Here is a 26,409-nt window from a genome sequence, read left to right as displayed (position 1 = left end):
ATGAACCACCCGTTAGTATTTGTTATTTAATCGCAGCTTCAAACTGTCAAATACTCTAAGCACTTTAGACGTATTTTAATTTAAATCCATTCATCCATTACATCGAACGCTTGGGTTATTGTTTGCTCGACACCCAAAAACAGCTAACTTCCTTTTAAAAGAAAATGTGTTAACACGATTGAGGATAATACCACAAAATCAATAACGTTGTCAATGAGAGGTGTCAAGGTGGTGTTAAATTACTCACTCAAAAAAAAAAAAAAAACAAATAGTATGACTTCAATCAAGGACAGTACCACTAATAGTCCAAGAGGACACACTCACAATTACCCGAACCTAGAGTTGAACTGGAGATGTACTTAAATAAACAAGAGCCAACAGAGGAATCTTTCTTGACATCTAAACCAAGCATGGTTACAGAAGAAATATTAAACACGCGTCAAAATTTAGCTCAGATTTGAAAGCAATGAAAATAAAACACAACTTGTGATATTAACCCTCAGTCTGCTCTCTCAACCTCCTTATGGTGCTTCGGACTGTCACCGCACTAGCAGTGCTGTAACACAACAAATATTAAGCAGGTCAGAGTCATGGCCCTGTAATTCCAAGAATATAAATGACTTGAAACTAAGAAAGAGATCATGAACTTTTGATCTTTCAAGTTTGCCTCAATTATCGCTTTGGTTCTTGACGTTTAATTTTTACCAAGAAAGTCCCTAAAATTTCACAGCTATACATAATTAGTCTTTATGGTTTGAAGACATATAATCCTAAACAAGCATGTGTTCTAAACATTTAACTCATGAACGACAACATCTTCATGGATTGGAGAAAAATTGTTGATTCGATGAGAGTATAAAATTAAGTATGAAACTTCAGCAACTTGATTGGTCAAAATTAAACTTTAGGGACCAAATTGATAATAAAGACAAAGTTGAGGGGTTAAAAGTTTTATTATCCCAATAAGAAAATACTATCGAAGACTCTTACTTCAACGTGTAAGCACCTCCAGCCTTCACTTTTCCACAATCCTTGCAGCCCCATATACCCACGGCCTTCCTCTTAACAGCATACTGTATGGGCAGAGACATTAGAAGTTGAACGACTAAACATAATTAGCTATCACAGCCTATGAATGATAGTGATGAAAAAAATCATAATTAAGTACCTTCCCGCAGAACTCACAGAAGTACTTGCTGTGCTGACTCACTTCCATCTTCTTAATTTGCTTCCTAAGACTAGCACCATATCGGGTGCCTGAAATTTAAGAGAAAAGGAATAAAAACACCTGCCAAAATTTAGTTGCATGACAACGTATATGTGCCAAGTGAAAAAGGATCATGCAAGAAAATACAAATACCAAAGACTATAATGGGCATGCATGTCAAGTTATAAAACAAGATCTAACAAAAGTAAAACGTAGTGAAAATTATATGCTTCATTTAAATAATTCTCATAATAGAATAATTTCATTTTTTCCAAAATAGCGACAATGCAGACACTAGAGGATGAAAAATAATAGAATAGTGCTTTTTAAAGCATTCATGCTCTCTAAAATTATAACCTAGTCTCTCAGCTATATTCATCCACAAGGCAGCAGCAAATTCAAAACATCTTCGTAACATCAAGAAGAGCAAATTGTAAATTTAACGAATGTCAATGGTAACTTATTTCTGTAGCTGGGGTGAAGAATTTTATCTCAACCTCCTTAGCTGTTATTAAATGGATCCTGGGTCCCTAAAATCATTATCTCAAAATAATATTTATACTAGCTCTAGATAAATCCTACTTCAAAAGGCAAAGCCTCTCCACAAAATTCATTAATATTGAAACAAGAGGGGCGTTAACATACCATATTTCCCAACAATACCGGCCTTCTTGGTTCTCTTGGTCTACATGAGATAAGGAAACCAATGATCAAAAGTGCAAAACAACATCATATCCGAAAATAATAGAATGCAACAATGCCTCTTAAAAATGAGAAAGTAGCAAGATAACAGGAAAAAAAAAAACACGTAATCACACATTCGATGCAATTTTTTTTTTTTGGGTGGCAGGATATTAACTCATAATTGAAAGAAAACGTGTTGAGTTGCCACATTATCTTTAGTTTCGCAGGTTTTCTTAGCCTGCTATGCAGATTTTCCCCTACCCATTTCCACCCATTTCTATGCAATGCGTAGAGTATTATTACCAAATGCATCAATTACAAATCACAAATTAAAATAAAAACAATCCAAAAAGAGCAAGAACAAATGCAGAAACATGTTAACCACCAAGGATTGTCTTGACTAAAATCAAATTAATCCCCAGATACAAACTATGGTATTATAGCTTTAAATCAGCAGGCAACATTGTAAAAATGTTTATACTCTTTCTCAAAACCGTCTTCCTACAAATACCGAAGAAACGCAAGCTGCAGGCCAATGCAGCAAACAACATCTAAACAGGAATCGAGCAGTTTATATATTGCTTTCGCTCTCAACACTCTCCAAGACATCAATAACCAATAAAACTAATTCAGATGAACTCAATATAATTTAAATATTCCATCAATTACAAAGAAAAACACAGAATGAGGGAGAGATGGAGTACCATTTTCGTCGGCTTCCGATGAGGTTGAGAGCAATTGGAAGAACCTAGCCGCTCGAGTAAAGCCTGTTGCCGCCGTTCGAGGCTTGAAGTGCAGAAATCTATTTATGAGGCTAAAACCCTAAAGTGCTGTCCTGGACTGGATCGTCTCGCAACGGTACCATTTTGGGTCAGCTAAAAACCAACCAAAGCATAAGCCTATGATTGTCGATTAACCCTATTGAGGCCGAAAGAACACATTCAGAATAAGAAACAAGGCCCAGTGGTTAGCCCAAACAAAAACTTAAAGAAATACTACTACGCTTTTTTTTCCTCCGTACAAAATTGCAAAATCCAAAAATAAAAGGGAAAATGATATATAAAGACAAGGATTCGTCAGATGTTGAAAATAATTGATTTACAAATAATAATACATTTTTATGAGAATTTCTGATTTAAAATCTTGTGATTTTCACCTAAACTTAAAAAGTACTCTTCCGATCCTAAATGTAGGATCCATTTTGTAGTGTAAATTACATGACAAATTGAATCCTATATTCAGAACAGGAGGGAGTATGATGAATGACAAAAAAATTTAACAATATTTATAGTTTCAAATATATTATCCTTTGACTTTGAAATTTATTTCCATTTCTTCCAATAAATTTTGATCCTTCACGCTTCCTCATCGTAATTCTCTACTCACAAACATTTCCAAATTCTTCCTTGTTCTCACCCGAAACCCCTCTTCTTTGCACCCAGTGAATATGTAATGCATATTTATTCCTTTTGTTATGAAATTTGATCTCTTGGATTAGCGTTTTGTTAATGTTGGCAAAAAAAAAAAAGAAGTATTGCTTTTCCGATGAAAGATGACCTATTTGCAATAATACTACACAAAGTCTCAAACCTCATAACATGGATATGCGTGGAGGATTTATGAAGAATCCAAACTAATTTAAAAGGATGTTTAGATAGAAACCAAATCATGATTTCAAAAATGTTTTTACAGTTTACAAAATAAATATATGGAGAATTTTGTCTCGTTTTGCTGAAAAGTACTTCTAAGAGCATTTCCAAACACCCCCTAAGTCGAGTTCGTTTCAAATGGGAAGCTCTATCATCAAGTAATTTAAACACAAGACTTCTTATTAGATAGGTGCAACTTTTTATTTTTTGAGCACCTGACTAAAAAAGTATTTGGATAGAAAACAAATTATGATTTCAAAAATAATTTTACGGTATACAAAATAAATATATGAATGAGTTGTCTCGATTTACAAAAAAAAAAGTACTTTTTTTTAACACCAAGCACCCCGAAATCAAAGTCTAACATTATATTGGTGGATCCAACTGAGAGTGCCTCTTCCAAATTCAGATTCAAGACCTTGTGTTTAAGCGGTCAAAACTCCTTCTAGCTACTTGAATCAATGACTATTAGTATGGACAACACTTTTATATACAGCTTTTAGATTTTAGATGGTTTAATAAAAGAATGACTATTCTACTATTGATTTAAAAATGGGACAGAAAATTTCATGCATTACCTACCGGTTTAATAAATTTTTCTGACCGAACAATATATAGATTTGAAAAAATAATAATAATTGGGATGCTCAAAATTCAAATTTAAACTATAAAAATTGCAAAAAGACAGGAAAATAAAATAGTCGTGAGCAACTCTCCTACGTTCCATTATTGGGTACCAAATAAATCACTGACACAAAACTCATTATTTATGCTTCCATTATATTCCATATTTGCATGAACTTCCATCTCTCTGCCCCTCTCTCTCTTTTAATCATTTACTTTTGTAAGTTACGAATATTGAATAATAAAACTCACTACTCATTCATATTCTAAATAAGGCATGGGGCTGTGAGATCGTGCTGTGCTGCTACACATGCACCTTAGCTCATTGGGGACAACAGAATAAGTGCAATAATGATCACCAGTATGGTCCAACATGTGTCTTCCAAACATAACATTCCAAGGAATCTCTACCAAACCACTGCGGCATCAGTCCCCACGTGTTGCATATCCCAATGGATTCAGATTAGAATACAGGACTCTAAAGCTTTTATATGCGTGTGTGCGTGTGACTTATAGTAGAATACAGGACTCTTGAGCTTTTATATATATGTATGACTCAAATTTAAAACCTTATTTATTGAGGGAAATCTTTCGCTTAACAATTTATCAAAAAAATTTGGATATTGATACATAAAGATCAATGACACCGTGACATTTATGTATCTGACTCTAAGTAGGATAAGAGTTTATATAGAAAAAGAAGCATACTAATACTTCCAGTCCCAAATATAATATTACCTCCGATCCTTAATATAAGATCTCGTTTGACTTTTGTTTGGTTCTAAATATAAGATCATAATTTACTTTGTCTTTTATATTTATATAATTTTTTTCAAGATAGTCCTTCTAATAATTATAGTTTTAGCCAACACACTTGATTAGCAAGAATATTTTAGGAAAAACAACACTTATTTATTACAAATAATTAACTTAACTTGTTTCCTTAATCTCCTCAAATTAGTTGACTAGCTCTTATAATTAAGACCGGAGGTAGTATCAACATTGTAGTGCCAATTATACTAAAAAGTTGATATGATATTTAGAACCAAAAGTAATATATTATAAGGGCAAAAAAGCTAATGATCTCTTTCAAGATAGTGAGGTGAAAGAGAGATCTCTCTCAACTATAATTGTTATGGACACAAGAGCTAGATATGGAACTAAACCTGCTATCACTACTGGTGTATATTTTATTTTAAATTAATTTTATGACGTATTACTTTAAATAAAATATAATTTTTAATGATTTTTATGTTGGAATTCCATGTGGAAGAATACACTTCCCCTCAAACTCAGAACTCTCTTAAAGATGAAAGCATTAGCGAGGTTATCAGATTCTGTTCTATTTTCTATTTAGTCAAATTAGTCTTCTTAGTGGCTAAATACACGATCAGCCTTAGATAGTATTATGAATGCATTGGATTTGATGGATGGCCGGGCATTGAATGCAATTTCATTACTAGGCATTTTATCATTTGATCCTTGTAATTTGCGATGCATATATTGTCCGGTTATTTTTCGCATGATTTTAAAATGACTGGAATGATCAAAATATTAAATGTTATCAAAATTTGCCCACCAAGAAAGATAATCCAGGATACTTCTAAAGGGTAGGGGGGTCCAAAAGAAAACCCAGAATTGATAGTGTATTCTCCAAAACACCATCGATAAATATTCTAGCAAGCACACATCTCCAACTCTCCAATTAAAGGTGAAGTTTGTCCAATACAACCACAAATAACATATAGAAATCATCAATATTCAAAATGAAAATTAGGGGCCCACGTCAAGCTCATACTACAATATTGTGATCATACTTTTCTACTCATCCACAAGGTGACATTGATGAATTCAGTTTTCTTTTTGGACATGTAATGAGTTAAGATTTCTTGGTACTCCTTGAAGACATCTTCAATTATAGCCTCTGATCCAAAGTGGTTGATCAATAAGGGCTCAGCCACAGCTCTCATACACTTTGCTACGTTATGTCCACAATCACTTGCCAATATTTCAGATGCACTGAACTCATCATTTTCCATTGTGTTCCAGTCATTATGGTAAGTAGCGTCCCAACTCACTGCAGATACCGCAATGCGATTGATTTCAAATGACCCTTCTTTTAATACCTCCTCTTCAACTTCAGATGGGGATGGTGTGTATTGAGGAATGTTGAATGAATCCACTTCCTCTTCTTTTATGATTCCCTATATATATATAACACAATATGATAAAATATTGTCAGAATGATGGGGATGATGGGACCATGCATGGAACCTCATTCATCATATGAGGCATATATATCTCAAAGGTTATAAATTAGACCAATAAGGCAATAACCAATAGTAGTTCAGTTAAGTTGAAGGGTACTGTCTTTTAAGCAAGGTTTAGAGTTTGAACATAGTGAATGAAAAAAGTTAATCACATTCAAAGATTACTATCAATTGAGTCAGAGAATATTTGAATATAATTTGACACTGTCAGATATCAGATAATTGATTGTGGGCTGAAAATCATGAATTGAGATGATCCCCTGGTCCTATTTATTAGGCAGAAAGAAATTTTTTTTTTGTTCTATTTATAGGACACTGAAAATTTTTTTTTATATGGATGTATAATTTTACCTTTCATTTATTATTATATTGACTTTATTTACATGAGGTATAATATATATTAAATAAGGATAAGGTTAAAAATGTGTTAAATTTTAAATGAGAGTTAATGAAGTTTAAGGTTTTCTTGATCTACGTGAAATATGTTGAAAGTAACTTATAAATATGATCAAAGGAGTATATGAGTACCTTGGAGGCAAGGTAATTGAGGGCTTTGGCCATGAGTTCCCAAATAAGGCAACATTCTTTGCTAGAGGGGTTGTCACTTCTTCTTCCCAAAAATGTGAGGACCATGCTTCCTCCCTCCACCACTTCTTTGGCACGACACTCAAGAAACAATGAGAAATCTCTTTGAAATTGTTTATAATAAGCCTTCAACACGTTTGAGGGGCTTGTGCTTGCCATATAAATGTTTCCCTTATTCTTCTCCAATCCCTCCGGAACCTAATCAATTAATCAAGAAACAAAATTGAACTATAGGTATAGCATGAAGGAGGGAAAAATCTAAAAAAATGATCTAAATTAATATATTGTAGGTATTTAGTGAAACCTGAGAAAGCCATTGAAGGCTGTAAGAGGAATGCACAAAATGGAGACTTTTTGAAGGAAACAATCTGCCATAAAAGGAACCAGGGACGCCTGCTAAGAAGAAGCAAGGACCATTAACGCTACAAGCCATTTCTTTATTGAGTTTCTCTTTGAAGTTGTCAAGAGATCTGAAGATGCTGTTGAAGTCATTCCTTGGAAGATCATTCAAGAAGACTTGGTATTCTGGAGATTCATGGTGTAGTTCTTGGCAAAGCTTCTCCACTGTTTTGATAACTTCGAAAACCACAGACAAAGTGTTTGGACCACAAGAGCAACCCAAGTCTGCAATCCCTAGGCCTCTGGTGGTTGGGAGCATGCTTTGCTGGTACATTTTGGTTATGGCTTCCTCTCGAATTGGCTTTGTCAATGTCAGCACTTTTTGCTATTTTCCATAAGAAAAATAGTTAATGTTATCCTGTGATTATGTTTTGATGGAGAAAAAAGTCAAAAGAAGAGAGAAATAAGAGGGAAAAAAAGTAGATTTTCCATTTTGCATGATGAGGGGAAAAAAATTTAAGGGAAAGAAAAGTGGAGGTCCTGGAGGAGAAAGAGAATTGTATAGAACCAATATGTTACTCTCCAAAGTTTTCTCTTCGAAGATAAAGATAATTTCGATTGAAAATACGTTTTCTATAAAACTGGTTCAAAAGTGAGGAGCAAAAGAGGCTTGGGGCCCATATATGAAGATCTTTTCCATATGGGCATAATTCTTCCATTTTCTTTTTCCATTTAAACAAAGTAAGGTCAAGAATTTGAACATTGTGGATTGGAAAAACTACCCTTTAAATTATTGGATCAAAAAATGCTTTGAATATAAATATAATTAGTTGGTACTACAAATACTCCCTTGGATTTTAAATATAGGATCTATTTAAGATTTTTAATTTGATTTTAAATATAAAGTCTCATTTTCCACATTAAATTTTTCTTCCCCATAATACCCCTACATTATTAGAGTATTTTTTTTATCACTGCATATTAAATTTTAATCCTTAAATGATATGCATAGGGTTAGCTTTGAAAAATTGTTATAAATTTTTTACATATCAATAAGTAATTACAAACACGCAACTTACCAACTGTTTTTTTTTAAAAAAAAAATTCTACGAATTAGTTAATAAGACATTACATTTATGACCGAATGAAACATCAAAACTTTAAAAAGTAAAAAAAAAAGAAAAAGAAAAGATGCAGTCATTAATTATATTGGTGCTTATGTGTAATTAATAATACCTGGAGCAAAGAATTGTTTGCATAGCTTGTTTCTCCCACACCACCATTCATGTGGAGCACTTGACTTACCTCCATTTCCAATTGTGTCTCTTCTTTCTCTCTACTCTCTTTGATTTCTTATGAATATCTCACTTGCGTGTATGTTTTGTGTGTTTCGTGGAGTATCTTTATAGATGAGAATGAGCCAAATATCTTGTGGCCTAGCTTTTTCCTTTATAATTTAAAAAATTTAAAATATATTATCTCCTATTTGCTCACAATTATTGCTTGTGTTGGAAAAGTTGCAGGCAAAAGACCAAAATGAACAATAATGTATGGTACATGATAAGGAGCATGAGACATACACACGCATGTAAATATATTGTTCACAGTATCACCTGCAGAAAAACGATTAATCCAAGTCACATGCTATAGGTGTTGTCCTTAAGAACTATTCCGCAACCATTAACAGATGAGGAAGCAGCACTCTCTAGTATTAAATAGGCTCTTACGACAAGACAAGAGTGAACAAAACAGTAGAAGGTAAAAAATAAACCCAACTAGGCAGCAAAAATTTCAGAGAAGAGAGGAAGCATGCACGAAAGCTCAAGTGCGGGATACATGAGCCTTTGTCTCAAAGCACCTTATATAGGCCCCAAGCCACTGCACTGTTGAACACAAATTAATCACATTTAAATGTGATTAATATCACCGCTTTGAAAGTTGCAGCAATAAAAGTGCTTAATGTGACGGTTACTAAACATTGGGTAATTAAGGCACATTAATATCAGTTTAAAACAAAATTTGTTGCTACAATTCAAAGATAATCCGTTCAGGTAACATTGAAGTCTTTATGTTTTTAAGGATTTCAAAAAATCAATGGTAATAAACCCTAAACCACGTTTTCAGGTAAACTCTTTATTACAAATTAATTTCAGATTTTTATAAAAACCTCTAATTAAAAAGGTACCATGTTCATGTTTAATTCCTGCACAAGAAGGGGGGAACATTATATTTCTATTGTGTTTGCCTCTGATGGCCCATGGTTGTGCACATGAGATCCTCATTGTCCTCTAAGCCCATTCATTAGCCTAGGAACACAAGCTAGTATTTATGGACTTCTGTTTCCATATTCTTGAGCAATGTGTGACACATCCACATTATATCTCCAACATACATACACATATAATAAATTTACCTTAATATTTTTAGAACTGGAGTAGACATTGAATTAAACGAGATTCAAGGTTCAATGACTGGATCATAATTGAACCGATTGAGATTAAATTAATATCTAAATATTTTTAGGTTAATAATAATTACTTAGAAGTAAAAATAAGAACATGACTTAGAATTAAAAAATATAAATTTTGAACAAAAAAAGGAGGGCAACTGATTTAGATCTCATCTTGCCTAATATTGGGAGGCGTAATGAGGGGTGCAGCTTGTGGGCAAATAGAACAAGTAATGGAAAGTAAGTTTTGTTTTCGTTTTTTTTTTTTTTTCCAATTTAAACGGCCAAAAAGTCAAAAACCCAAACTGCCTTATTTTAGAATGACTGGTGCGTGTTATTTTAAAGGCTCCAAACGCCGGTCATGTTAGATTTTTCAAAGCATTGCTTTGTTTTGAAGTTTTTTCCCCCCGTAATAACTCCTTCAAAGTCATTTATGTGTTCTTCTTTTTACTAAATTTACTTGAGAAGATGCAAACTCAATTGCTTTTAGATGCTAATAAGCACAACTCAGTGAAAAATAGGAATAAAACTTTCTAATTTCCGTCTGTGAGAAAATAGATTGTACAAAGCAAAAGGCTCTAAAATGAAAATATTTATACAAGACTATTGGGCCCAATAGGCCTAAGGCCCAACTCAGTAAGCAAACAACAAGGTAAAATAAAGCATAACTAACTAAAACAACACCTAACAACACCTAAACTTAAATAAACAAGAATTAATTTTCCTAACACACCCCTTCAAGTTTAGGACTGAAAAGATCCACAGTTCCTAACTTGTTAAGAAGTCTTGCTTGAGTATCTTTGCTTACTACTTTTGTTAGCATATCATCTTCTTGATCCTTGGACCTCACATGCTTCAAGGGTATCAAGCCACTCATAACCTTCTCCATCACAAAATGGCAGTCGACTTCAATATGTTTGGTCCTTTCACTATAAAAAAACAGCTGATTACCGACGGAAACAAATTCCGTCGCTAATTACCGACGGAAACAAATTCCGTCACTAATTTCTGACCTAATTGCGACGGAAATTCCGTATTAGCGACGAAATTTCTGTCCATTGCTAATCTGTCGGAAAATCCGTCAGTAAATATTTAGCAACGGAATTAGCGACAGAATTTTTTCCGTAAAAAATTTCCGTCGCTAATTCCGTCGCTAAATTGTTTGTCATAGAAGTTTTGTCACTAATTCTGTAGCTAATTCAATTTCGTCGCTAATCCGTCATTAATTTTAAATTTCGTTATTTTAAATTATAATCTTACAAAAATTATATTATAACAATTAAGAATATAATGATTTTAAAAAAATTTTAATTATAAAATAAATTGATATATTTATGGAGTTGGTGTTAATGAAGATATCGTCATCATTCATATCATCATTATGTATATACTGAAAATAGAAAGATAATTTCTTAGAAAACTTATTTATATTTTGTTAAAATAAATTCCTCTTGATTATTAATAATAATTAAAAATACAATAAGAATATTAATAACTTTTTTATACAAACTGATATAAGAAACAAATAATTTTATCATATGTAAAATATATTGAAATATATAATATATGATAGAAATTCAAAACGATTTAATAAATTTATATGAATGCAAATTAATATTGAAGTGAATTTTGAATTTCAATAATTAAACAATAAAATTTAATCACGATATAATTAATACCCATAATAGATTGATTTTGGTCTTAATACAAAAATAAATGGTATATATAAAAAATTTTAAGAAAATAAATTACATAGGATATATATACAAGCAGGAGAATACTGTTTATCATAATCTATTCAAATCATTTAATTTTTTATATAGAATAATTTATTAGATTTTATTATAGTAGTTATTTTTTGAATAACAAGATTTTTTGACTAATTATAAATGATTTTATTTAAATATATAAAACACATATAGATAATATAATATAATGTAATATAATACATATATCATCAAATTGTATATCTTATCAATGTTAATTAAAAAATAAATTTAAAAAATATTTATAAAAAAATTATTTATGATTTAAAATTCAAGATTAGTGCGGTTAGAAATTAAAATTATATTAAAAATATTTTTTAAAAAAATAAAAAATTATAAAACAAATATTGCAAAATTATTTTTTCATTAAAATAGTTATGATTAAAATTATCATATAGTATACTTTTAGTTTTTAATAATATATATAATTGTTTGTGTAAAATAATATTATATATATTTAATTTTACATAATAAGTCAACAGATTCATTGCAGCTCAACTAGTAAAGCCGCACGCTCGCACAGAGAAGGTTCTGGGTTCGTGCCACGGAGAAGTCGCTTTGAAGAGGGAATTATGTGGTGGCGACACGTGGCAGGCAAAGGTGACATGTGATGTGGTAGTAGAGGTGAGGTGGCAGCACACGTGGCAGGTAGAGGTGAGGTAGTAGAGACACGTGGAGGTGGTCCCCAGTGATGACGTGGCAATTGGTAGAGGTGCCACATGACATTTTATTTTATTTTTAAAAAAATCAGGTTAGCGACGGATTAGCGATGAAAAAATTCTGTCGCTAATTTGTGACAAAAATTTCTGTCAAGAATTAGCGATGGATTAGCGATGGGAAATTTCCGTCAGTAATTAGCGATGGAATTTTCCATCACTAATTAGCGACCGAATTTCAATTCCATCGCTAATCAATTAGCGACAAAGGAATTAGCGACGGAACAAATTCCGTCGCGCTAAAGCATGTTTTTTTGTAGTGTTTCATGGAACACAGGGTTGGTAGCTATATGGATTACTGCCTTCCTGTCACAGTGCATATTTACAAGATTTGAATGTCTGATTCCTAGGTCCCTCAGCAACCAACAACCCATACACCTCTGAAGCAACAACTGCCAATACTCTATATTTGGCCTTAGCAGAAGACTTAGGCACTGCATGCTATTTCTTGATCTTCTAAGCAACCGGTGACCCTCCTAGCTTAAAAAGGTATCCTGTGACTGAACACCTTATTATTCCACACGCACCCCAGTCTGCATCACAATAACAATCCTGATCCAGTTTCCCATTTGAACTAAGTAGTATTTCCACTCCTAGAGATTGCTTGAGATACCTTACAACTCTAAGAGCTGCAGCCATGTGTGACTTCATAGAAGTTTGCATAAACTAGCTCAAAACTTGCACAGGAAACAAAATGTCAGGCTAAGTTATAGTAAAATATATTCGCTTACCTACCAACCTGTGATATCTTTCGGGATCCTTTAACAACTCGTCTAGTTCGTTCCTTCCTTTTTCATAAGCATTCAGTCTCAAGTTCTATAGCATGGGTAGAATGAGTGGTTTACATCCACTCGTTCTAGTTTCTGCAAGTAGATCTAAAACATGTTTTCATTGATTAAGAATAATTCCCTTTTTGGACTTAGTAGCCTCAATACCCAAAAAATATTTCATGACACCTAGGTCTTTGACTTTGAAGTTATTATGAAGGAATTCCTTCACTTCTTGGATTTTATTTTTTGCACTTCCTATGATCAAAAGATCATCCACATAAACTAGGACCAAAACAAATCCATCATTGTAATTCTTAATATACAGAGTAATCATATTTGCGTTGATTAAAACTACCACATATCAAGGCTCTAAATAGCTTTTGATTCCACTATCTAAAAGCTTGTTTGAACCCATAAAGGGACTTCTTTAGTTTACAAACTATATTCCCCCCTTACTCTTGAAACCTTAGAGTATGGTCATATAGATTTCTTTATCTAAGTCACCCTGCAAAAAGGCATTATGGACGTCTATTTGATATAAATTCCAACCATTAATTGTAGCCATTTTAAGGATAATTCTCACAGTTATCATTTTAAAAACAGACGAAAAAGTCTCATGATGATCGATCCCTTTTTTTGATTATATCCTTTGGCTGCCAGTCTAGCATTATATTTATCTATACTTCCATCAAGTTTATATTTTACCTTGTATACCCACTTATATCCTATTGCTCTTCTTCCTTTAGGCAAAGACATGATGTCCCAAGTTTTATTACCCTCTAAAGCATTTATCTCTTCGTTCATTGCCTCCACCCAGTTTTTACCCCTTACAGCATCTTCATAGTTATGTGTTCTTTAATAGAGTGAATAGAACATAAGTAGCACATGTAAGATAAGGACATATTTTCAAATGAAATGTAACTTTCTATGGGATATTTATATTTACCTCCCTCATTGTTCTTTGGCTCCTATTTCAAGCTTATCATGTTGCACAAGTAATCCTTTGCCTAGATAGGTGGCCTTTTTTCTCTTACTGGCCAACAAGTTATCTGTTGTGAGAGTTCATTATTGATCCTGGTAGCTCCTTCCTCTTCATGTCCTCCAACCAGATTTTGGTCATGTCCTACATTCTAAGGTACCTCTACTCTTTCCAAATTCAAACTAATGGGCATATCATCATTATCAAAGATAAATATCTCTCTAACATCATTATTAATTCTCCTTTGTTCATTTTTAGTTGTGTCTTAAAAGGGAAATCTATCTTCAATAAATTTCACATGTCTACTTGAAGATATGGTATTGGTTTTCAAATTTATGAAAAGAAATCCTTTTTGATTGCTAGGATAGCCTAAGAAAATCTAAGGTATTGATTTTGGCTTAAATTTATCAGTATTGTTCAAATCAGTAGCATAGGCTAGGGATCCAAAGACTTTTAAGTCTCCATAATTTGAGATCTTTCCATATACTATCTTATAGGGAGTTTTAAAATTCAGAATCTTGGGGGGGCTCTGTTTACTAAATAAGCAACCATTTTAATACATTTTCCCAGTACTTAATAGGTGCTCCGGACTATATTATCAACCCCCTAGCTATTTGCATCAAGGTTCTGTGTTTTGTTTCAACAATCCAATTTTGTTATTGAGTATAGGGCAAGTTATCTCATGAACAATTCCCTTATCCCTGAAATATTTTTCAAGGTCATTGTTCACAAGTTTAGTACCATTGTCACTCCTTACCCTTTTAACGTTAACAGAAAACTGATTTGAAACATAAGCAATAAAATTATTGATCTGAATAATAGTTTTAGATTTAGATATCATTAAGTATATCCAAGTAGATCTAGAGTAATCATCAACAATGGTAAGAAAGTATTGATGTCCAGTATGAGTAGGAGTCTTATATGGACCCCAAACATCCGTATGAAGCAATTGAAACCAATGATTAGTTTTGATACAACTAGGGAAAAAAGAGAGCTTTGTTTGCTTTGCTTAGATGCAAACATCACTAACTTTATTGATTATAATATTTGTGTCCTTCACAAGATTTAAAATGCTTCAAAACAGAAAATGGAGTATGAAGAAGCCAAATATCAGTTGATTCCTCATGCTTTTCAGCATTATTAACAGAACTTAGGATTTCATGTTCTCTATTAGTTTTCAACAAGTATAATTCATCCACAAGTTTACCAATCCCCATCAGTTTGCCACCCTAAAGGCCCGGTGTAACACAATAATCAGGGAAGAAAGCAACCATGTAGTGTGCTTTTTTAGCTAATCTAGAAACTAATATTAGGTTAAATTTTAATTTAGCAGCATAAAATACTTTTGTTATGTGAATTTTATTAGGGAATCTAACTTCCCCTTAGTGAGTTACGGGTACCCTATCCCTATTAGGAATTTTGATGATTCTTATGGGCCAATATAAACCTTGATATTATCTAAAAAGACTCAAATTTCCTACCACATGAGTGGTTGCCCCTAAATCAATTACCCAATGATTACAGGCAGTTTTAAGCAAAACAGAACTAGTCAAACCTGTACTGGTCAAGGTGTATACTATGGTCTTTGAGTCTTTCTTAAGTAGCTCAAGCAACTTTTCATGTTGCTCCAATGTAAAACTTGGTGAGGTACTGTTGGTCAATGCCTTTGCTTCTTGCCAAGAATCAGTGCTTGATTTATTAGCATTTGCCTCTTGGCTTCTTTTGCTCTTGTTCCCTTTGAAATCAGCTGGATATTTGTAATACCCTAAATTTTATATATTTAAGTAAAGCATGATGACACAGAAAATTTTCAGAGAAATTATTGAGATTAAGACCCTTAAAATATGGTCTAAATAATTATAAAGTTAATTTCAGGAATTTAGGACCTAGTTTCTTGAAAAATTCAAGGAAAAATAGTTAGAGGATTATTTTTGAGCTGAGATTTTTAGGATAATTATTTTATGGACTAAAGAAGCTAAGAGAAGAAGAAAAGTCATATAAGATATCCAGGTTTGATTTCTAGAATTATTTGATTATCCTAGAAAAATAGAGAAGGATCGAATTAAAGGGAAACTGAAGACCAAAGGGCATAATGGTCATTTCATATACTTCACCCATTTAATATGACCTAACACCTTCTCTCTTCTCATTTTTCCTCTGCTGTTTGAAGCGAAAACAAAGAGAGAGAGAGCTGAGAGAGTTCGAGAGAGATCAAGAAGGGGAAAGGCAATCAGAGGAGGGAATCAGTTCATCCAAAGGTAGAGCTCAAACAAGGTGAGTCTCCTAAATCTTCTTCCATCTCTATTTTCTATTATTTGGGCATGTATTACAAGGTGATGATAGAGATAAAATCTGGTTATGAGAGAGAAAGTGAAGAGCACAAGAGCCAAGCTATAGAAATCATGTTTAATGGTTAGGATGGAGTTTGTGGTTAGGATTTTTCCACTTGCTTGTATGGTTGATTGCTCTAGTTTTTAGTTACCGAAACAGGGGTGTTCATTTTGTTCAATGGTAGTTTAAGAACCTTGGGGCTGTAGGAGATGTAATCTATGTATGTATGTGTGTGGGTGTTGTTGCGTGTCAAATCTGGAATTTTAGTGGCAAGATCTCAAACTGAAATATTGAAGAATTATTATGGGTTAATGCTCTACAATTATTATTGGCATGTTAAGTTATTAGATTAGATTTAAAAGCTCTATTGTGATGGCAAGAAAACAGTTTTAAGGCTGGAGAATTTTCAGAACTAATGTAAAGGGGGCTGTTTGAAATTTGGGAGTACGTTTGGAATTTGGAAAAAAAAAATTTCCAAATTTGTTTATGAATGTGGCATGAAACATAGGAAGAGAAGAAAGACGATTAAACCTCAGTGTAGAGATATAAGAATATTTTTGGAAGCATGGGGTGCTGTCCAAAATTGATTAAAGTGTGAAGATAGATATTGAAATCTAAAAAATTTCACAGATTAGCAAGGCTGTTGAAATTAGCGTAGAATTTGAATATTGATTTGAGAAGACTAAATCAAGATTTGTGGACATTAAAATAGGCAATAGAATTGTGTTTGTAAAGCTGGAATTGTGGGGGAACTATTTGGAAAGACTAACGTATGATAATTTGCTTATAAATTTGTGTAGTGTTATATATATATATATATATATATATATCTCTCTCTCTCTCTTTGTGTGTCTCGACCTATCTAGGAAATTGGGAAAGGTGGTGCGATTTTGTAATTTGGAGCCTAAAAATCGATTCTTCAAGTCCAAAAGGAAAGATAAACAAAACAAGTTGTGAAGTATAAGGGAAATAGATAAGTCTATATAATTGATTATAAGAAGTTTAAGCTATAATGAATGTGTTACTTCAACACAATAGTTAAGTATTTGTACACTTACATATAAATATATACTTATACCTATATAATTTATAGGATTTGATATTTGTTTGAGTTCATTAAGAAGGAAGCCAAGAAAGAAACAAGAGGAAGGTAGATTGGAAGAAAGAGCAAAAGGTAGTAACTCTTTTCCTTTAATGTGATTGTGCATTGATTGCCACATGCTTGGATGTGCCATTATGCTAATTGTGCATGAGAACATGTAAGTTTCCTTTGCATGATATTATTTGTCATGACAATATGCGTTGGTTTCCATTTACTTTGGAATGTGGGCGCCATAGTTAGCGACCGGCTATTTGGGTGTATGGTCTATGTGCATCATTGATTATATTTGGATGCAAGGTGTTGTTCTCTTTGGCCTTTGTAGCATGTTGTTTGTGATCTTATATGATTACATGAAGGAAATTTGTTACTATTAGAATTCTTTAGAATCTCACCCCGTCTTCTACGTAATATAGCAAGAGTAAGTACTTCTAAGGGCAAGGGAATAGTAATTGGCAGAGCTTGGAGGTGAAGGAAACTGAAGATCTTTTATATATATATTTTGCTTAAAATGCATCTTATTTTGGAGTGAAGATATAATGCATATCTATTTTGATATGTAAATATTCCTTCATAAGGAGGTGGCTAAGGGCGGATAAACTATAATAACTGCTAGGGAGAATCACAAATAAAGACCCTTGAATTAGCAAAATCACTCTATGGTCACCTGAATATGCCAAATTACCATGAGGGACCCAGTCTCAAATTGTAATTATGAAATCATGGCCAAATTACCAAAATACCCCTCTTTATTTTATTTTTTTAAAAAGAAAGCCACTGCCTCACCGGAATCCGGCCACCGGTGCCGGAGCTCCGGCGGCTGCTTCCGGCCACTGTTGACGGCCGGATGCCGAGGTCCGGCCGCCGGAGCTCCGGCACCAGCGGCCGCTTCCGGCGGCTTCCTTTGTTTTTTTTTTGCAACTTTTTTAAAAAAACAGTTACAAAAAAAAAAACAAAGGAAGGCCGCCGGTGCCGGAGCTCCGGCGGCCGGACGCCGGGGTCCAGCCGCCGACAGTGGTCGGAAGCGGCCGCCGGAGCTCCGGCGCCGATGGCCGGATTCTGGTGAGGCAGTGGCTTTCTTTTTATAAAAAAAAGAAAAGTAAAGAGGGGTATTTTGGTAATTTGGCCATAATTTCATAATTACAATTTGAGACCGGGTCCCTCATGGTAATTTGGCATATTCAGGTGACCATAGAGTGATTTTGCTAATTCAAGGGTCTTTATTTGTGATTTCCCCTAACTGCTATTGAAGGAAATGGCCAATATTTTGATATATAGTTATTATTATGCCTAGAATTGTGTGTATCTATATATGTACCCCATTGTATGAGCCAATGGCCAAGGTATTGAATGTTAAACCCTACTGGTTATAGTTGACTTAATACAGGATTCAAATGGATGGATGGAAAAAGAATGGGTTAGATGGTTGAATGCAAGCCATGGGTCTTAAACTGTTTTTACCATTTTTGTAAAAAAGGTTAAATCAAATACTTGAACTACTAGACAGATTACTTTGAAAGTTAGTTTTTGAAAAGTTTAAAGTTTTTCAGAAAATCCCATTCCTTAAACAGGATCAAACCTTGTGTTTGGGAATAGTATAAAAAATTGTCTTTTCCCAGGATGAAACCTGGCTTTGAATAGTTCGAGCTTAAATAGAATAACTCTACTGGTGTATAAGGGATAAGTGTTACAATATCCCACCAATTGGAAGCAATTCTCCTTTGTGTGACCTTTCTTGTGGCAATAAATACATTTCACAGGTAGTCCTCCTGTTCCCCTACTATGGCCTTTTCCTCTACCAACCGTTGCAATTCCTTCAACTGGTTGTGCTGCAATGGTGTTTGCTATATTTTTCTATGCCTTATCTTTAAGAATCATTGCATAGGCCTGATTTACAGTAGGAAGAGGGGTCATCAGCAAAATCTGACACTTGCCGTGCTAAAAGAATCATTCAATCCCATGAGAAGTTGTAGTAACTTCTGTTGCTGAATCATCTATGCGTAGGCCCTCAAAGTTTCGCATTCATAGGAGGGTATTGCAATGAGTCAGATTGTTCCTCCCATAATTGCAATGAGGGCACCTTGTTTCAGTGAGCTTATCTCTTGATGAAGGCTGAAGATTTGTGATCCCATCACTTTATCAAAATGCACTTTCAAGTCTACCCAAACCTCATAAGCGTCTTGAAAGTAAACCATATCTCTTGCTAAATATGTCGAAATCGAATTCAATATCCATGTTAAGACTACAGCGTTGCACCTCTCTCACTAACCATTGAGGTGTTTTTCTTGAGTCTACTTCATACAAGAACCATCTATAAATCTAAGCTTTTGTTTTCCTTTCAGCACAATGCACATTGCCTTACTCCAAACCATATAATTCTCACTGCCAGTGAGAATATGTTGGATTATTGTAAATCCCTGGATGTTGGATAGGTGTAGTTAAAGAGGGTGGGTAAAGCTGAGTTGGCGATGGAGGATTCATCAACATTGTTGAGAAGTTATTTAGCTGAAGACGAGGAGAAAGCTCTGAATTGCTTTTGAATGGTTTCACCTTGGAAACCCTAGCAGAAATCTTGGGCCTCTAATCTTAGGCCTTGTGGCACAATCTTGAATCCACAAGAACCTAGGCTCTTAATGCCATGATAAGCACAACTCAGCGAAAAATGGGAATAAAACTTTCTAATATTCCATCTATGAGAAACTAGACTGTACAAAGGAAAAATTTCAAAATGAAAATATTTATATAAGGCTATTGGGCCCAACAAGCCTAAGACCCAACTCAGTAAGCAAACAACCAAGTAAAATAAAGCATAACTAACTAAAGCAACACGTAAATTTAAATAAACATGAATTTATTTTCCTAGTAGGTGCTTCTATCTTGTGAGGTTAATATACCATAAAGTTCCTTGTGGAGAATATAAAGTAAAGTTCTTTTCAAATCCCAAACTTGGTTTCATACGTAAGTGAAATAAATGGGGTTAATGATTTATAATAAATTCTTGCTAGGCACATATATCTTCTTATTGGAGGCAATTTTGTTCGAGTACTACTGGGCACTAAATGTAAACATCTTTTTTAGTAGAAATTCGATGTGGACACCTCTTCTAATAGGAATTCATACTTTAATTCACCTTGTTATGAAAGACTAACTCCTTCGGTACACCTAACCCCTATTGACATAATATTATTGGGCATGAGATTATTAGGCTTAGGGATATAGGGCTCACATGAAAGAGGTTTGAGCATATGGATGAAGCACCCTATCACCAAAAAAAGAGAGGATTCAATTCCCCATCATAGCGCTTGGGAATGCATCCTAGATCTCAGGTACTTAGATGAATGCCTAGGGCTTGTTGTAGATTCACCATAACTAATAAGATATGACTTTGGGGAAGCTAGATTGAGCAACTCGCCCTTGACTTGAGTTGAGCATGAATCCCTACCTAAAATTTTTGCACAAAAAAAAAAGAAGGGTCGTGAAAAAAAAAAAAAAAGAAATTGTCTTGAAACTTTTCTTAGGGATCTTCTTTCTCCCACCTTAGTGAGTTGGCCTCTTTTCTTCTCCATCTGGCCATAATCTTTCGGATTATGGATGCCTCCTCTTTTCTTTATCTTGCAACACAGTGGTTGATTGGTTATTATTTCTCTTTAAATTTCCATATTCTATTGTCCCATAGCTCTATAGTTTTTCCTTTTCTTAATTTATATATAAATATCTTTACAGTGTGTGAGATTTTGTCAAACAGATTTTTATCATTCATTTTGATATGTTACGTAATATCATGTCATATCATTTGTTATATCAATCTAAATGAGAAAAAAGAATGTCTCCACTAACTTGCCTCTTCGCTTTCCCTCTGCTTAGTATCTCTACTATTGGATTAACCTTTGATGGTTGAGATTCAAAAATATGTAAAAAATATTATTATAATATTAAATATAATAAAAATTTACAATTGTAAACTATTCACATCAAATTTTAATAGTATAAACTTACGTACCTACGTTTGATTATTTAATATTTAATATTATAATAACATTTTTACAAAATAAATCTCAGCTGTTGAAACTTGATCTAATAATAAAAACATTGAATGGAGGGTAAAGGAAAGGTAAAGTTAGTGGAGACGTTTCTTCCTGTTTTGAGAATATGTATCAAATACAATAGTATGATTGTAGAAAAAATAAAATAAGTAGAGAAGAGATCATATTGAGTTATACCTAGAATATAAGAGTATAAATAAAAATAGCACAATAGATGCACAAAAAAATGAAAGAAAAGAAGAGATAACTAAAAAGCTCAATAGCTGGGATGAAAAGGGGGGGGGGGAGACACCTCATTTATTGAGTCAGGGTGGTCACAGTTTATGAAAATGTGATCTCTTCCATTTATTACAAGATGAATTTTTTATTGTCTTAATTCACAATTTCAATTCAAAATCAACAACTTAATGCCTGATTAATTTTCTAGTGAGTCATTTTTCTTGTTCCTTAATTTTCCCATAAGAATTAATGCAGTTTATTTTCTTGATTGCCTTGCAATTGGACTTTCTAATTAATTAGGGAGATTGTCTACTCCCTAGTCAAATAGTTCGGCTTATCAAGAACTATCTGCTCCTTAGTCAAATAATTTGGCTTATCAAGAATAGAATTGGATCCAAAGTCCAATAATGATAATAGGGGACAAATCAAAATCAAAATAGATAATAATCTTTTAATGAGACTAAGAAATCAAGTATCACATTGAATCCAGCTAATACTTGTTGGCGATTTGCAAAAGGTGGGAGGTTAGCTTGAGTGGCTGAGAAAGCATGAGCATATGATCTGAATCTTTGATGACTTTGATATCATCAAATGGAAGAGATCTCTGAATCATCCAAATCTGGAGGTCCTCTGGAATCACTTTGTCATTCTTAGAGATGATGAATATTTTTGGCACCCTTCCATTTCTGCTACTTGTCACTGCTGTTTCTTTTCTCACTACTTCTCCATCATTGAAGCTCCGTAGAGGCCTCACCAGCGACAGTGCAAGTGTCAAATCCTAACATTATATATATTGAGGCTTTGCTCATTAATTCATTTACATACATACACATATATATAGACATACAGACACACAGAAACACATGCTCTTTAGTTAGTCATCCGGTTATCCCTTAGAATAATATCATATGTTATTAACTAAGGAAAGATTAGCTATGTTCATTTCTAATGCTACATTTGATATGCTACTGCCTCCAGTATTTAATATAAGACTGACTTGACTAATATATAATACTTTAAAGTAATTTATTTAACTTTCTTAATTTCTCCTAATTAATTAATTAAGTCTCATATTAAGGACTTGAGGTAATATTATATAAGCTCATACAATTTATTTCGAGGTTATGACTTGTTTGATCCGTGATGCAAACAACGTATCATAATCTTTTCTTTGAAAAAAGCCAAACTAGCTAGGATAATAATGTATTAATTACTACCTCCGGTCCTTGATATAATAGCTCATTTGACTTTTATTTTGGTATTAAATATAAGACTCCAATCCATTTTGTCTATCATATTTATCTATTTTTTCCAAGATAGTCCTTGTAATAATGGTAGTTCTAACCAATATCTTTAATTAGTAAAGATATTTTAAAAAATATAACATATATTTATTATAAATAACTAATATAACTAATTTTCTAAGTTTACTCAAATTAGTCAACTAATTCTTATACTAAGAATCGGAAGTAGTATATAAGCTTACATATACATCATGATCTTTTTATGTATCAAAACAAAATCTACAATCCAATGTTATACCATTGATTATTATTATTATTCTATTTAATCTGATCATCAAATGTGCCAATCAGTAATGATCTCTAACTTCAATTTGCAAAGACTGAGAGAGATCACCTGCGGTGGGGATAATTGATACATACGGGTTGCCAGGAATTTGGGCCCAAAAAGTATAGCAGCGGAACGGTTGGTGCGCCCATCTTCAAAGAAATATTGTGAATCCATCAATGACATGTTTCTTCTGTTCACCTGTAATATAATATGATTATTCTTTTAATTGATGCAAAATCCATTTATAATAAACCCCCCCCCCCAAAGTAAACAATAGGATAAACTACTTAAGCCAGTCGGGGGAAAAAAAAAACTCCCCTCAAATCATTTAATCCATATACCCCAGAGCAAGGCTAAGCCATAGATATTATCCAAATTGAATTAGAATACTTTGAGAAAAAAATCATGTGGCCCCAGTAATATTCTTTCCATGAGATTTCCATTTTAAACCTAGCATTAAATAAAACCCAATAATTTTATGAATTTATCCTGGTAGGTACTGGGTATGAGACACAAATATGCATGTCATACCTGGGGTTTATTGTAGACCAAATAAGGGGGGGGGGGGAACTATCCTACCACTTGAAGCAAAACGAGGACTTTTGCGTTTCCAAAAAAAAATTAACCTTGTAGATAACACTTTTTCATTAACTTTTCTTTTTCACTAATGAAAGCATATATATATACGTGAAGATAGCCAACAACCTCTGAAAATAAGAATTCTTAGTTATATATAAAGAATTACCTCAGAGAGAAGAGCAGGATAGGAGAGGTTTTGGCTAAGAACATTAGCAGAAGCAAAAACTGCAACTGATATTTTATGAGGAAACTTCTCCATGGCAACAGAAGTAGACACTCCTCCTAAGCTATGTGCCACCAATATGACCTTCTCCTTCGCCGGAACCGACGCCATGAACGCCATCAACGGCTCATAGTAATCTGAAATGGAACCTATCTGGTTCACTTGCTTAGGGTTTATCCCAGAAGCACCCAAGTCAAGCGTCGTCACGTTATGGCCCTTTGATCTCAGCAGAGTCGCCACCTTGTACCAGCACCACCCGCCGTGACCGGCGCCATGGATTAGTACAAAGTGCTTCTTCTTCCCATAATAACCAGACGCTGATGAGAGAGAAGGCAAGCTTATGAGAAGAAGAAGTAGAAGAGGAAGAATCAGTACTGAGTTATTATTCTTCCTTTTCTTCGCCACCTCCATTAATTCCTGATCCTTAAAATTAGTTCGACCTTTTCTCTCTTTGATGGATCTTCTGGTTGTGAATATCACAAATTAAGTGGAGGGATATCTGAAAGGGGTTTATATTGATGAATTGTGGATCGGTTGTGTGAGGAATTTTCTAATGTATATTAAAGAAGATGAAGAAAGTAAGAAACTGCACAAGACAAAGTGATTCGAATAGTGCAGAGATCCCGATTTTTTCTGATTATTTAATTTGAATCTCTTTGGTCCGTCTTTCTAATTGAAAACAAGAAATGCAAAATTCTCTTTATTAATTACATGACATTGAAATGTTTCGCTTAATAGCGACTGAAGTGCAAGTGGTAATCCTTTGATTTGATTTTCATTATTTGTAGTTCATATATATCCATCATGACTATAACTATTCATGTTGATGTTTTATTTATTTATTATTTATTTTGGTGAAGCTTTATATTTTGTGTGTGAGAAATTACGTATCGTTGACTTAACAAGGGCTATTAATACAGGAGCTGATTAGGAAAGGTTGACAGATAGTTACTTATTTCTACATAGCTTTTGAAAAGTCTTGAATAAAAAAAGAATACTATTTATCTTTAAATGGGCATCAAGTTTCATAAAAAAATTATTATTTCATGTACAATGATTCTTTTTTTCTTTTTGACCAGCCATGTACAATGATTCTACAATTTTAATATATTTTAATTAAATATAATAATCATTCATGTGGGCTCGCCAAAAACATGGAAATAGAAAATACTGTTTATTAATATCACCTTATCTCCTTAATATAAAAATTAGTTGACTAATTTGAATAAATTAAAAAAACTAATTAAATTAGTTATTTATAATGAATAGATACTTTCTTTCTAAAAATATCTTTACTAATCAAGTATATTGATTAGAACTATCATTATTACAAGGACTACTTTAAAAAATAGATAAATATAAAAGATAAAAAAATTATGGTATTATATTTATGATCAAAATAAAAATAAAATTTAAAATCAGAGGGACCAAATCCTTACAAAACTGTAAGTAAAGTTCAATCCAACATTAATTTTAACCCTTATTTATTTAACGTTTCTTATAGGAGGAAGAAAATATTAAATATATCTGGCGCTACAATGGCTGACGAGAAAGCTTAACTGATTATTCTATTTATTTATTCTCGTTTGGTGAACGAATCCTTAAAGAATTCCAGATTGATTGCACCTGAATGTAACCCTCTCCTCCTTAGTATAAGATCCCTAATTAGCTTAAGTGTATAACAGCTATTTTATTTAACTAATTTAAATAAATTTAAAAAATTAGTTAAATCAATTATTTGTAATAAATATAAGTTGATTTTCTTAAAGTACTCATTTCAATTATGACTACTCTTAGATATAAATTTTTCTACCCTTAGAAATTTTTAATGTGTATAATTAATAAGAATATTTTAGACAATAAATTAAAAACTTGGAAGATAAAATGGATTAAAGTTTTATATTTAGAATAAAATTTAATTTCTAAGTAGTTCTTATATTAAAGAGGAGAGTTTTGCTCAACCCTCGCGTGGAATTTTACAGTGAAATTATTGATACAAGAATGGAAATTAGAATCCTTAACCTCTGAAGTTCATGTTAGTGTTAATATCTCCGTTCACACTCACCCCTTCTAAAAGAATAAACAATAGAAATATATAAAAACACAAGTTAATCTCAGTAATAAGTTATAAAGATATTTAGCTTCATATGGGATTTCTACATCCCCAAGATCTGACAGGTAATTGGCATTTTAATTAAGCAAGGTCGATTACAACTTTTCCTTCATGTAAAACTAACCCAAAATGGTAAATAAGTAAATAAGTAGATAAAAAGTGATTGAGCCAAGTAAATGAAATACAATACGA

At 33.1% G+C, this 26,409-nt stretch overlaps 3 protein-coding genes across 3 annotated transcripts; all 3 read right to left on the bottom strand.

The window, feature by feature from the left end:
* Window positions 1-244: 244 nt before the first annotated feature.
* LOC114734542 (60S ribosomal protein L37a-1) lies at window positions 245-2,653 on the bottom strand. Its single transcript, XM_028922158.1, has 5 exons — window positions 2,596-2,653; window positions 1,853-1,892; window positions 1,169-1,257; window positions 991-1,073; window positions 245-556 (listed from the first exon to the last, which is right to left on the bottom strand). Exons 1-5 carry the CDS (start codon window positions 2,596-2,598, stop codon window positions 493-495), a joined length of 279 nt encoding a protein of 92 aa, XP_028777991.1. The 5' UTR covers window positions 2,599-2,653; the 3' UTR covers window positions 245-492.
* Window positions 2,654-5,975: 3,322 nt separating this feature from the next.
* On the bottom strand, window positions 5,976-8,669 carry LOC114734524 (salicylate carboxymethyltransferase). Its single transcript, XM_028922138.1, has 4 exons — window positions 8,595-8,669; window positions 7,324-7,743; window positions 6,963-7,217; window positions 5,976-6,368 (listed from the first exon to the last, which is right to left on the bottom strand). Exons 1-4 carry the CDS (start codon window positions 8,667-8,669, stop codon window positions 5,976-5,978), a joined length of 1,143 nt encoding a protein of 380 aa, XP_028777971.1.
* Window positions 8,670-21,931: 13,262 nt separating this feature from the next.
* On the bottom strand, window positions 21,932-24,687 carry LOC114734539 (probable esterase PIR7A). The gene is made up of 3 exons (XM_028922154.1): window positions 24,048-24,687; window positions 23,369-23,500; window positions 21,932-22,508 (listed from the first exon to the last, which is right to left on the bottom strand). Exons 1-3 carry the CDS (start codon window positions 24,513-24,515, stop codon window positions 22,221-22,223), a joined length of 888 nt encoding a protein of 295 aa, XP_028777987.1. The 5' UTR covers window positions 24,516-24,687; the 3' UTR covers window positions 21,932-22,220.
* Window positions 24,688-26,409: the final 1,722 nt, after the last annotated feature.

Source organism: Neltuma alba, unplaced genomic scaffold (genome assembly GCF_004799145.2).
Source record: "Neltuma alba isolate B1F8T4 unplaced genomic scaffold, ASM479914v2 tig00013108_pilon, whole genome shotgun sequence".
NCBI lineage: Eukaryota > Viridiplantae > Streptophyta > Magnoliopsida > Fabales > Fabaceae > Neltuma > Neltuma alba.
The sequence above is the reverse complement of the archived record's forward strand: the minus strand, read 5'-3'. Positions and strand labels throughout refer to the sequence as shown.